The sequence below is a fragment of the Vicugna pacos genome, chromosome 16 (genome assembly GCF_048564905.1).
Source record: "Vicugna pacos chromosome 16, VicPac4, whole genome shotgun sequence".
Lineage (NCBI taxonomy): Eukaryota > Metazoa > Chordata > Mammalia > Artiodactyla > Camelidae > Vicugna > Vicugna pacos.
Window position 1 is genome coordinate 41,773,566 of NC_133002.1, and position 12,374 is coordinate 41,785,939.

A 12,374-nucleotide genomic window follows, 5' to 3' on the forward strand; every position below is an offset into this window, starting at 1 on the left:
TGTCGGACTGCTCCTAGAAGCTCTGATAGCTCTCTTCCTGCATTCTAGGGTCTCTGTGGGCTTAGGGTGGAATCACACTTGGGCAAGGCTCCAGCCTCTCCCTTCCACTTGCAGCCCTATGTTCATTTGTTTATATATTAGTTTTCTAAATATAATTTTGTTGGAAGAAAGCTTTTGCCCTGAGGGAATACTGTAGTGCCTTAGCAGAAGATAGACCCACTGAACGTGATATGGACCCATCTGCCCTGTTGCTGTTTGATCCTTGTCACTTGCACATGCCAAAGATGGGCCTTTTAACCTCAGTAAGTCATAGTTTCCCCAGAAATATCCCTCGGCTAAGCCTTTACTCCGTGATGAATAGGCCTTTTTTATTTACCTTTCTGTTAACCTTAGTTCCCTTCGGGTAGATAAAGGATCTCTGCAGGGGTTGCATTCCTCTCCTCTCACCAGAACCTGGGCCAACTGCCTTTTGCTCTCACCCACAGGGCCTTGCAAGAAGCCCAGGAGATTTTCGGTGTGGACTTCGATTATGATGAATTTGAGAAATACAATGAGTATGATGAAGAATTAGAGGAAGAGTATGAGTATGAGGATGATGAGGCTGAGGGTGAGATCCGAGTGCGCCCCAAGAAGACCACCAAGAAACGTGTGAGCCGCAGGAGCATCTTCGAGATGTACGAGCCCAGCGAGCTAGAAAGCAGCCACCTCACAGATCAGGACAATGAAATCCGAGCCACTGACCTGCCTGAGAGGTTCCAGGTAAGGAAGCACCAGCCTCTGTCCTTCTGCCAACCTGTCATCACCTACCTTGAGTTATAGGAGAGAAACAATCTAGCAACAATCTGGTAACAGTTGGTATATAGGAAGTCAGCTTTGAGCCCCATTTGATGGCGGTATAGGGAGTCCAGCTCAGCATAGACTCATGCGGCTTATGGTTCCTGAAACTGCACTCTTTCTTTAGCAAATAGACGAAGTGTCTACTTGCCAGACACCCCTCTTTTGGGTACTAGAAATGTATGCCTGCAGAGCACGCATTTTTTTCCAGAAGCAGTACATGTTTTTCCTATGTGAGATACAAGATAAAGTCAGTCTCATGCTGTTGTTTTATCTCCTGCAGCTCCGTTCCATCCCAGTCAAGGGGGCTGAAGATGATGAATTGGAAGAAGAGGCTGACTGGATCTACAGGAACGCCTTTGCCACACCAACTATTTCTCTGCAGGTACCCCAAAAAACGATCCTTATGTTTTGACATGAACCAAAGCCGCTTTATCAGAAGCCCGCCGTCAGAATGGCCAAGTGGTCTAAGGTGCTGCGTTCAGCTCACAGTCTACCCTGGAGGCGTGGGTTTGAATCCCACTCCTGACTAAGCCACTTCATCAGGATGAGAAGCTGCTTCTCCCTTACCCCAAACATCTGTGTGCCTGGAACAGAACAGCATCTGTGTGTGCAGGGGTATGAGGGAGATTTTCCTAGGTTTCATCTGAGAAGGTCATCCTGTGACAAGAAGCAGTTTTGCGTGTGGTAAGGCAAAGCAAGTAATGGTGTCATTGCTGTTTCTTTTTTTTTCTTACTGTAGGAAAGCTGTGATTACCTAGACCGAGGGCAGCCAACCAGCAGCTTCAGTCGAAAAGGGCCCAGCACAATTCAGAAGATTAAAGAGGCCCTGGGCTTCATGCGAAATCAGCATTTTGAGGTAACACCTCAAGCCCTTGTGGCCTATTGGTTAAAAATTCAACTAGGGGTGAGTGAAAAAGTGGCTCCCTAACTCAGGTGGAAGTCGCCTTCTATCATCAGCAGTGGTCCCTTGACTCAAGAAGTGTAAGGACCATAGACTTTAGTGATCAAGAGAACAGTGCTACCCCAGTATTACCTAGAGGCAGTATTATCTTCCCTCTAGGGGGAGAGTGTGTGCCCTGGATGGGCATGTGAGGGAGGCCAGGCTTCCAACTGTTGAATTTCTTGGAGCTGTTTGTTTATACTTCTGGCAAAGGGAATCCTTGCAGATTTTTTCTCTCTGGCTGACTGCTATCTCCTTGCCACTCTAGGTGCCTTTCATTGCCTTTTACCGAAAAGAGTATGTGGAGCCTGAGTTGCATATCAATGACCTATGGAGGGTGTGGCAGTGGGATGAAAAGGTAATAGGAATATGCGCCCCCAAGGGGCTGAGGGCTGGATTGGGTACTACTGCTTCTGGGCCCAAAGTCCCCTTGTACATATCAGGTGGCAGCCAAACCCCGAAGCCTGCCAGACTTCCCCCAGGGTCTCCTGGTGATGAACAGCATGGCCTTGGGTCTCCAAGGCCGAACACCAGCCCTTACTCCTGCCCTGTCCTGCCCTAGTGGACCCAGCTGAGGATCCGTAAGGAGAACCTAACGCGGCTGTTTGAGAAGATGCAGGCTTATCAATACGAGCAAATCTCTGCTGACCCTGACAAGCCCCTTGCTGATGGTATCCGGGCTCTGGACACCACCGACATGGAGAGGTAGCATATGCAGGGTTTATTCCATTACAGGGAGCTCTCATACCAGAGACAGGTTCCCCCAAACCTCAGCCCCAGAGCAGGATAAGCTTGTAGAATTCTCAGCACAGGGCCCTTCCCTCAGAAACTCAATTTATCAACACGTCAGAAGTGATCTTTCTGACAGGCGAATTCCTGTTACTTCATGTTGGTATAAAAGGTTTAAGAGGATCAGATAGTCATGTTTGCTTTTTTGTATGTTCCCTGTATATAAAGCTACATAGGGAACCAAACTAAAGCCAGAAAGTAGTTTGGTGAGCCTGGAATCAGAGAAGGGTGTGGGAAGGGATCAGATGATTTTAGTGGCCAGTGGTATAAAGCTGGAGAGGAAGGACAAGGACTGTCTCGAGGACTCTGAGCTGTGGTGGAGATGTGCTGCCTCATCTGCCTCTCCCTTTTTGTTGCTGTTTCTGACAACCACCAGCCACCAATTGTTTGACATGTTACTATTTTAAGGTACTTTAGTTACAATTAAGTCATGGTCTGGGTCCATTGTATGTCTCTAATAATAAATAATACAGGTACCTATCCTAGTTGGGATCCTGCCTCGTGGGAATTGGACCTCTTGTAGCAAAACTGGGGTATACCCTTTTTCAGTGATAATTGAAGTCTTATGTCCCTTCCCTCCAGGCTCAAGGATGTACAGTCAATGGATGAGCTAAAAGATGTCTACAATCATTTCCTGCTTTATTATGGTCGTGACATCCCCAAGATGCAGAATGCCGCCAAGGCCAGCCGCAAGAAGCTAAAGCGTGTAAGGGAAGAGGGCGATGAGGAAGGTGAGTGCTGGAAAAGAAAACCCAGAGGCTCAGTGTCCGTGGCCTTTCTAAAGATGCCCTTGGCTGAGTACACCTTGGGGCTTTTCTATGTGTGTCAGATCCTTGGGAGTGACTGGAAACTACAGCACTAACTCATGTTTTCCTTCCAGGTGATGGTGAGGAGGGAGAAGATGAGGAGCAGAGGGGGCCAGAGCTCAAGCAGGCTTCCCGCCGAGATATGTACACCATCTGCCAGAGTGCTGGGCTAGGTAAAAACTAACTGCATAAATTCCCCAATAGTCACTGGTAGGTAGAAGAACTTGAAGGACATCTGAGTGAATCACCAATAAAGTTGTAACACTTCTCCCATGACCCATGCCACAGGAATGGTTCAGCCTCTCCCATAATTCCTGAAGGAGCAGAAAACTCACAGAGAGAGGGAATTCATCCCATCTTTGGGAAATTCTTTTATTAAACTGTAGCTTCCACCTTAGTTCTGAGCGTAGTAGTCATATTTAAAATTTCTGTTTCTTCTGCTTCATAACAGCCTGTCAGCTGTTTAAAGTCACTGTTTTCACTGTTTGTTTTAAGACATCCTGGTCCTGTTCATTCGAGACCCCTTTAAAGCCTAATGCCCAGAATTGCGGCCCTAAACTAAAAGCTAAGAGGTTATTCGGCCCAGCTGTTGCCTCACCTTTCACTCTCCTGTTTGCTTTAGATGGCTTGGCCAAAAAGTTTGGGCTTACTCCTGAGCAATTTGGGGAAAACCTCCGGGACAGTTACCAGAGGCACGAGACAGAGCAGTTTCCTGCAGAGCCCTTGGAGCTGGCCAAGGATTATGTTTGCAGGTAGGCCTGCAGCACATACCTGGCAGGAGGAGGGACCTGAGGACAAAGATGCCCTCATCCTGCAGCTTCTCCGTTTTCCCTACAGCCAGTTCCCTACACCAGAAGCTGTACTGGAAGGTGCCCGCTACATGGTAGCCCTGCAGATTGCCCGAGAGCCACTTGTCCGGCAGGTGCTGAGGCAGACTTTCCAGGAGAGAGCCAAACTAAATATAACCCCCACCAAGAAAGGTAGAAAGGTAAGCCAGTTGGAGGGCTTTGATCCAGTATGTGGTTCAGCTCTGTTTGATTCAACTGAGTTTATTGCCTTCACTTAGCTGAGCTCTGCCTGAGAGCAGAGAGGCGGTCTTTTTCCCCAGGGTCAAGCCCAGCTATCCATAGGCTGATGATTCCCTCTTGATGTGTAGGATGTGGATGAGGCCCACTATGCTTACTCCTTCAAGTACTTAAAGAACAAGCCTGTTAAGGAACTGAGAGATGATCAGTTCCTCAAGATATGCCTGGCTGAAGATGAAGGACTGCTCACCATTGACATCAGCATAGATATGAAGGGGGTAGAAGGGTAAGCTACACTCTGGGCTGGAAGCTCTTTGGGGAGGGCTTGACGAGGAGTGTGTTGGAGGGAGGGGGCCTCAGGAATGTGAACCACACTTTCTCAATTGAGCAACCCACTGTCCGTGGTTTACTCACGGTGTTCGTGGGTATTTGGGCATCACCTTTTCTCAATCCCTGACACCACAGTGTTGTCTTTTCTCAGGTATGGCAATGACCAGACATATTTTGAAGAAATCAAACAATTTTACTACCGAGATGAGTTCAGCCACCAGGTGCAGGAGTGGAACCGACAGCGCACCATGGCCATTGAGCGAGCTTTGCAGCAGTTCCTCTATGTGCAGATGGCCAAAGAGCTCAAGAACAAGCTGCTGGCCGAAGCCAAAGAATATGTTATAAAGGTGAGGACAAGAACTCATGATCTTTAGTCGTAGGACTTTCCCAAACAAGAGTTCAGCGTGAAGGAACTCCTAATAACTATCCTGTACCTAAAGAGGAAGCACTGGGGGCAGGCAGAGCGTAACCTGAGAGTGAGTGCAGTCACAGGTCATTCCAAGACCTCCTCACTTAAAGGGCCTCTTCCCTCCCTCCTCGATTCCATACAGATATTCTTTGTTTATATGGCTGGCCTCTGTGTACTCTCCTATTTCTAAAAGCAAGATATGTCTTCAGGTCATAAGCCTGTCCAGGAGTGAGAAAATGTGTGCATATGAAAATGACCTTTGTGCATGTGTATCTGCATCTCTTTCCTTAACACAGTTGGTAAGCCTGATGGCCATAGTGTTGGGTATATCTCCTCCCCAGGCCTGCAGTCGAAAGCTCTACAACTGGTTGAGGGTGGCACCCTACCGGCCAGATCAACAGGTAGAGGAAGATGACGACTTTATGGATGAGAACCAAGGGAAGGGCATCCGAGTCCTAGGCATTGCTTTCTCCTCTGCCAGGTAACTGCCTGTTCCTGCCTGCCTGACATTAGCCCGTACCTGTCTTCCTGATCTCATTCTTCTCTTACTCATATCCTCATTTTGCTAATTATCACATGGTCCTTTTCTGCCTGGCTGGCAGAGATCACCCTGTGTTCTGCGCCTTGGTCAACGGTGAAGGAGAAGTGACAGACTTCCTCCGACTGCCTCATTTTACCAAACGGCGAACTGCGTGGAGAGAGGAAGAACGGGAAAAGAAGGCAAGTGTCTGGGATAGGTTACCACGTGTACATCTTGAATGCATCTTATAATTCAGTGGGGTTAAAAGCTAATGGTCTAAGCAACATCCCATGCAAGACCCTGATTATCTCTGACCTGGTCACTGACCTCTCAAGTCCTGGGATAAGTCTCACTTCCATAGGCAGTAGATGGCACTCAAGTTCTGGTGCAGAATTTACTTCTGGCATAAGGCCAGTTCCTAGGCGTTGTGTGCTTCTGGGAGCTGCCATAATTGCCTCTGTTCTTACCAGCATCTAGGTCAGCCTGTTCCAGGAGCTGAAAGCCACTGAGGCATTACGCCAACCTTTTCCCTGCTTTAGCCTTTCAGTGTTTCTTCCAAGGAAAGAGAAATTTGAATTCATCTTGTGTATATGCTGCTAATTTTTTTTAACCTAACAGTATCTTTCAGTTTTCTTGAGAGAGCCCCATTGTAAAAAGTACTTTTTAATAAGCAACTGTTTTAAAAAGGAAAGATCTTAAAGTGAGATCAAAATAGTCCTGACTGTTAGGCAGTGGTTTATGTAAAAAAAAAGACCCAAGTATGTTTAGTTAACCACAACTCAAGTCTAAGCTAGAATTAGAATAATCTTGGAAAACATTAACAGATGTGTATATTGTTCAAACTAGAGGTCCTCGTCCCCTTGTTTTGTGTTTCAGTTAAACAGAGTGTGATGCATCATTGTTCTGGTCTTGTAAGGCCTCAAGCTACTTACCGAGAGAGAAGTGCTTGAAATCTTTATATCCTCAGAGCCATTCAGCTCCAATTTTCTTTCAATCTAGGCTCAAGATATTGAAACTCTAAAGAAATTTCTTCTGAACAAAAAGCCTCATGTGGTGACAGTTGCAGGAGAGAACAGGTAGGGGCATCAGAGGATTGGGCCAGGCCTGGCTTGAAGTCACTCATCCTTTATTGTTGAATCTGCCACATGCCTACTACATAGTAGGCATGTGCCTGTGTAGAGCTTTTGTAATACCTTCATCCTCAGGGGATGTCCCTGGGGATATTGTACCTCTTTGTCTTCAAAACTCTCTCCTCCCCCATCCCAGCCATGAGATAGTTCATCCCTGAGAAACTATCCAGAAATAGCCCTGACCAGCACCCCTCATCCCTCCAGGGACGCCCAGATGTTGATTGAGGATGTAAAGCGCATTGTGCATGAGCTGGACCAGGGCCAACAGTTGTCCTCTATTGGGGTGGAGCTGATTGACAACGAGTTGGCCATTCTCTATATGAACAGCAAGAAATCAGAGGTAATGCTGGAGCCCCACCCTTAGGACCTACAGAGGCAAAAGTTATCAACCCCAGAGAGATAGGTAAACAAAAGTTATCAGGGGCACAGGACTGCACCTGTTTATTTACCTAAACAGAGACTCTCCATTGTGCCAGTCATGGTTTAGATTGGAAGCCCCAGAAATTAAATTGGTCCCAGGAAAAATGGTCCCAGAGAAGAGAAAGTGACTTAAAGCCGGATGGTTTAGATTTTCTCTTGCTATTTTTGCTGAGGGAACTTTATGGCCCCGCTGACCCTCGTTTGACTCTTAGGCAGAATTCCGGGATTACCCTCCAGTGCTGAGACAGGCCGTCTCCCTGGCCCGGCGCATCCAGGACCCTCTAATTGAATTTGCCCAGGTGTGCAGCTCTGATGAAGACATCCTGTGCCTCAAGTTTCACCCCTTGCAGGTGAGTAGGAGTTAACAGGTAGCCCCAGGTATGCAGAGTGGCACAGTAACCTTATCCCTACTTGCTGTGTGTTGACAGGAGCATGTGGTGAAAGAAGAGCTGCTCAATGCCTTGTACTGTGAATTTATCAACCGGGTCAACGAGGTTGGGGTCGATGTCAACCGTGCCATTGCCCACCCCTATAGCCAGGCCTTAATACAGTATGTCTGTGGCCTGGGACCTCGAAAAGGGACCCATCTCCTAAAGGTAGGATTGGGTTGACTCAGGGAAGAAAAGAAATTCCTATTCCATTGAGCCTTTACACTATGCCAGTATGCTTTGACAGAAAGACCAAGGTCAGAGGGGTAAAGGCACTTGTCCAGAGTCATCCAGCTCGTCAGAGTGAGAGTCAGACTTCAGACAGGGTGGGCACAGCCATGCTCTTCACGGCTGTGCTATGATGACTCAGGGAAAAGATAGCCTAAGCCATGATTCAAAACAGATGGAGGAAGGCAAGAGTGTACTAGACACAGACCTTAGGATAATTTTTTCCCAGTGGAAAGAAAAATTATTTCAATCACAGAGGGGATCATGTAGTGACCTTCAAGAGTATTGGTAGTATTCTTTTTCTTAAAATGAGTGATGGCAACTTGAGTGTATATTTTATCACGAATTTTGAAGCCATACATTAGCTATGTATTGTCTTTGGTCAGTATAATGAAGTTCTTTAAATAATTTTTTTAGTAGCAGTTAGTATGGTGTAATGCTCAAATATTGGGGTGTGGGGGCAAAGTTCCCATCAGGGAGGGTTTCCTAGAGACCTGAAAGCAGGCTGGGAGGTGGTACCTGCCTGCTGCTCCAGCTCACTCCAGGCCTCTCCCCTAGATCTTGAAGCAGAACAACACCAGGCTGGAGAGCCGGACCCAGCTCGTCACCATGTGCCACATGGGTCCCAAAGTTTTCATGAACTGTGCTGGCTTCCTCAAGATCGACACAGCCTCCCTGGGGGACAGGTGATGCCCTCTGCCTGGGTGGGCCAAGAGGAATTCCCTTGGGCTTTACTTTGGGGATACAAAGGAGAGGGCTGTCAAAGGGCCACAAGCTATTTAAATTAGCAAATGTTTTAAAGCAAAGTTGAGGAACCTTTATTTAGTCAAGAGCCTCTGACCTATGGAAAAGATCAGTTCAATTATGCGAAGGATTTTTGTGAGAGAAACATAAAAAGAACCAACTTAGTTTATAAATAAAGGACAGAAAACATAATACTTGGTTCAGTAAACACAAACTTGTTCTGTTGTTATGGTTAGTTATGGCTAGAGAAGGGTGGGGATAGCACGGGCAGTGGAAAGGAGTGTGGGGGTCTGAGGAGATAAGGAAGGGGGAGAGAGATCTGGTGTATTTTGAAATGATGTTATTGAGAGAAAGTTCTTTTCATTTGGACTTTGGACTTCACTATTGACCTCTTCCTCTCCAGAAGTTATCAACTCAGTCTTTGGAGGATCTTTTCCACGGGCACATAGCTCCTCATTCAGTAATGGAAATCAGTGGGGAAATAGGCTTCAAGTTCTAAAACTTCATTTTCCACCCAGCTTTGCTGTAACACTCCACGAATAACATAGGTCCATGTGAGTGCACGGGCAAGACCAGCCTGGGAAGGCTTTATGGGGGAAAGTAGCTGTCAGCAAATTCTCAAAGGTCTTCTTCCCCCTTCTTGTTTTATCTTAATGTAAGACTTATATAAGTTCATTATATAAAATTCAACATATAGAAACATTGTGCAGAAAGTTGAAGTCCCCCATAATCCCACCCCCCAGAGATAACTACCATAACAAGTTGATGTATACTACAACTTTCTTAAATTTTATTTTTTGCTATGCATTTACTAACTACCCATTTACTACAAAAATGGGATCATATGACTCATAGTGTTTTGCAGTGCATTATTCACGTATCAGTATATCGTGGCCATCTTTCCATGTCAGCACACATAGATCTACCTCATTCTTTTTAATGGCTGTATAGTATTCCATTGTATGGAGGTACCCTAATTTCTTTAACCAATTCCCCATTGGTGAACATTTGGGTTGTTACTAGAAACTTCTCGTTATGTATCCTTCCCCTTTTTCACCTTTTCTTCAGCACTGACTCATATATAGAAGTCCTTGATGGTTCCCGAGTCCACCCTGAAACCTATGAGTGGGCCAGGAAGATGGCGGTTGATGCTCTGGAATATGATGAATCAGCTGAGGATGCCAACCCTGCAGGAGCCCTTGAAGAGATCTTGGAAAACCCAGAGCGACTCAAGGACCTGGACCTTGATGCCTTTGCAGAAGAACTGGAGAGGCAGGTGCGTGACAGTGTAGAAAGCCTGTCACAGAAACCATCCCAAGTGGCCTAGTTGGAAAGAGACTCAGGCAGCAAGTCTCCAGAGAAACCACAGTAGTGTTAGTATAGGAGACTTAATGCTTTCTTCTCCCTCCCTGTGCTGTACTGTGTTTCTCAAGGAAGTTTTCAGTCTGCTTTAGGGAGTTGAAATCTCTACAGGGAGACTGCTATAGTCATTGTGGAGGGGCACATTGTGGGGAGCCGGGAGAGGGTGAGTCATACAGTTTCCTTCCAGGCCCTCTTTCCCCCTTTCCAACAGTGCGGCTTTGCATTTATCTGTTTTACACATGGGGGTTCTGTGAAGCATTTTTATTGTAGATGAGCTTTCCATGGCTAAGGAAAAGTTTGAATATCTCCTGTAGTAAATGCTGGGGGAAAAGAGACAATCCCTGACAGGAGCCAACTGCCCTAGTCCTTTCATTGGAACCCCTTGTGGCTTGGGGAGGTTGCAAGGTTCTTCTTGATGGGCTTCTTCCCCAGGGCTATGGTGACAAACACATCACTCTGTACGACATCCGGGCAGAGCTAAGCTGTCGGTATAAGGACCTCCGGACAGCCTACCGCTCGCCCAACACAGAGGAAATCTTCAATATGTTGACCAAAGAAACACCAGAGACCTTCTACATTGGTAAATTCTGTTTTTCAGTGGGAGGAGGACATAGAGGGGTGAGGGGATGCATTTATTGTACATTCAAACCAAGCAATAATTCCAACAGAATGAGGCAGGTTTGTACTCAAAGACCAGGGGAGCTTTTAAGAAGATTAGGAGTCCTGAACTGGAAGTCAAAGTTGAGTTCAAGGTCAGATATGCTTTTAACCTGCTGCTGTGGGATCTTCATGGGGTCAATCTATGGCCTCATTTCCCCCGCATCAAATGATCTCCCTTTTCCAAGGGTGTGACGAAAATCAGTAGAGATGCTCTAAGACACGTGTTCTGTGGGTTGGTGGGAAGGAATCACCTCTCCAGTTCTCTTAGCCTGCTCCCTGTTTTCTTCCCTTCTCCTCTCCCCTTCCTCCAGGAAAGCTTATCATCTGCAACGTCACTGGCATTGCCCACAGGCGTCCACAGGGTGAGAGCTATGACCAGGCAATCCGCAATGATGAGACAGGGCTATGGCAGTGCCCCTTCTGTCAACAGGACAATTTCCCTGAACTCAGCGAGGTATGTGCTGCCCTGTTATCATGGTCACTGAATTTCCTTGATTGAATTGTCTCAGTGCCCTAGAAAGGAATCAAGAATGGGGATATTTTAGATCATGCTTTACCAAATAAATACACAAAGAAGGAAGAAGGCTGGAATGCACATAGGTCTAACATGACGTCCCTCCGTATGCTACGCAGGATGATCTATATGCTTTCGTGGTTTAACCCTTGTTTCCCACTCTCTCGGGATCTAGCTCAACCAGATTAGAGACATGAGAACATGCATTTCTTACCTACAGAGTGGGTACAGAGTCCCTATGATAGTTAGAAGGTATCTTGTAGGCTCCCTTCAATTTTTTCTTTCTCCACACAATCTTAACAGTTTTTCCCACAATCTTCTAGACACCGTCTGTTTTTCTCATGGGCAGAACTCATAAAAACCACCCTGAAAGCTTTCTCTGGATCTTCAGATGTTGCTCAATTGTAAAATAGTTTCTCAGCTTTACCAAATAGAAGAAACTGGTGGGATTTTTCCAGGATATAAAAAAGCCAAGGGGTTCCTGGTTCACAGGAATGAGTTGTTCTAAGGAGACTGACATAGATATTTCTTAGGCCTGCTAGGTCAGAACAGAATGGGGAGGAATGGAGGAACATACAGCTGGAGGAGTTGCAGCTGGAGGAACATACAGATTAGATTAACATAAAGGATTGATCTCATGGCCAGTGGTGCCGAACATGAGTTATGAGTCAAGGAGCAGTGAGGATGTTTAAATTCTTTGTTGCTGGGTGGCTCAGTCATTGTGTTCTCAGATCATGATGCCAGTGTCAGTGGTAAAATGAATTACAACACCCCTGGCAGCTCTCTTTTGAATGTGTGATCTCCAGAATCTTAATGAGCAGTCTCCTCTCCTGATGCCCTCTTTAGGTCTGGAACCACTTTGACAGTGGTTCGTGCCCAGGCCAGGCCATCGGTGTCAAAACACGGCTAGACAATGGTGTCACGGGCTTCATCCCCACCAAATTCCTCAGTGACAAAGTGGTAAAGCGGCCAGAGGAACGAGTGAAGGTAGGTGAATGACTGGGTTGAGGTATCTAGTGCAGTTTTCAGCTGTTCAAGTCAGGCTCTCTAACTTTAGGCTGTCCTCATTGAGAGTTAGGCTCTGTTCCCAGTGGCTGCTGGTGGGGAGAGTTTCAGGAGGATTTATAACTAGTTGAGAGAAGCCAGGACCAGAAGCATCTGAATGAGTAGCTGCTTTTGTTCACTGCCTTTGTGGAATTTCATCAAGTTGCCAACCCTTTGGGAGAGGGCTC

General features: G+C 46.5%; 1 protein-coding gene across 2 annotated transcripts in view; it reads left to right on the plus strand.

Moving 5' to 3' along the window:
- Window positions 1–12,374, plus strand: part of SUPT6H (SPT6 homolog, histone chaperone and transcription elongation factor) — a 28,844-nt gene that overhangs the window by 9,505 nt on the left and 6,965 nt on the right. For both annotated transcript variants that reach the window (XM_015245802.3, XM_015245801.3), the window contains exons 7-28: window positions 486–759; window positions 1,118–1,219; window positions 1,577–1,693; window positions 2,046–2,135; window positions 2,340–2,482; window positions 3,149–3,297; window positions 3,447–3,545; window positions 3,995–4,124; window positions 4,210–4,360; window positions 4,529–4,683; window positions 4,879–5,074; window positions 5,478–5,617; window positions 5,739–5,856; window positions 6,656–6,732; window positions 6,991–7,126; window positions 7,419–7,556; window positions 7,635–7,802; window positions 8,421–8,548; window positions 9,675–9,882; window positions 10,401–10,548; window positions 10,940–11,082; window positions 11,989–12,129. In XM_015245802.3, coding sequence (XP_015101288.1) covers window positions 486–759; window positions 1,118–1,219; window positions 1,577–1,693; window positions 2,046–2,135; window positions 2,340–2,482; window positions 3,149–3,297; window positions 3,447–3,545; window positions 3,995–4,124; window positions 4,210–4,360; window positions 4,529–4,683; window positions 4,879–5,074; window positions 5,478–5,617; window positions 5,739–5,856; window positions 6,656–6,732; window positions 6,991–7,126; window positions 7,419–7,556; window positions 7,635–7,802; window positions 8,421–8,548; window positions 9,675–9,882; window positions 10,401–10,548; window positions 10,940–11,082; window positions 11,989–12,129 — 3,151 coding nt within the window. The remainder of the gene's footprint in view (window positions 1–485; window positions 760–1,117; window positions 1,220–1,576; window positions 1,694–2,045; window positions 2,136–2,339; window positions 2,483–3,148; window positions 3,298–3,446; window positions 3,546–3,994; window positions 4,125–4,209; window positions 4,361–4,528; window positions 4,684–4,878; window positions 5,075–5,477; window positions 5,618–5,738; window positions 5,857–6,655; window positions 6,733–6,990; window positions 7,127–7,418; window positions 7,557–7,634; window positions 7,803–8,420; window positions 8,549–9,674; window positions 9,883–10,400; window positions 10,549–10,939; window positions 11,083–11,988; window positions 12,130–12,374) is intronic.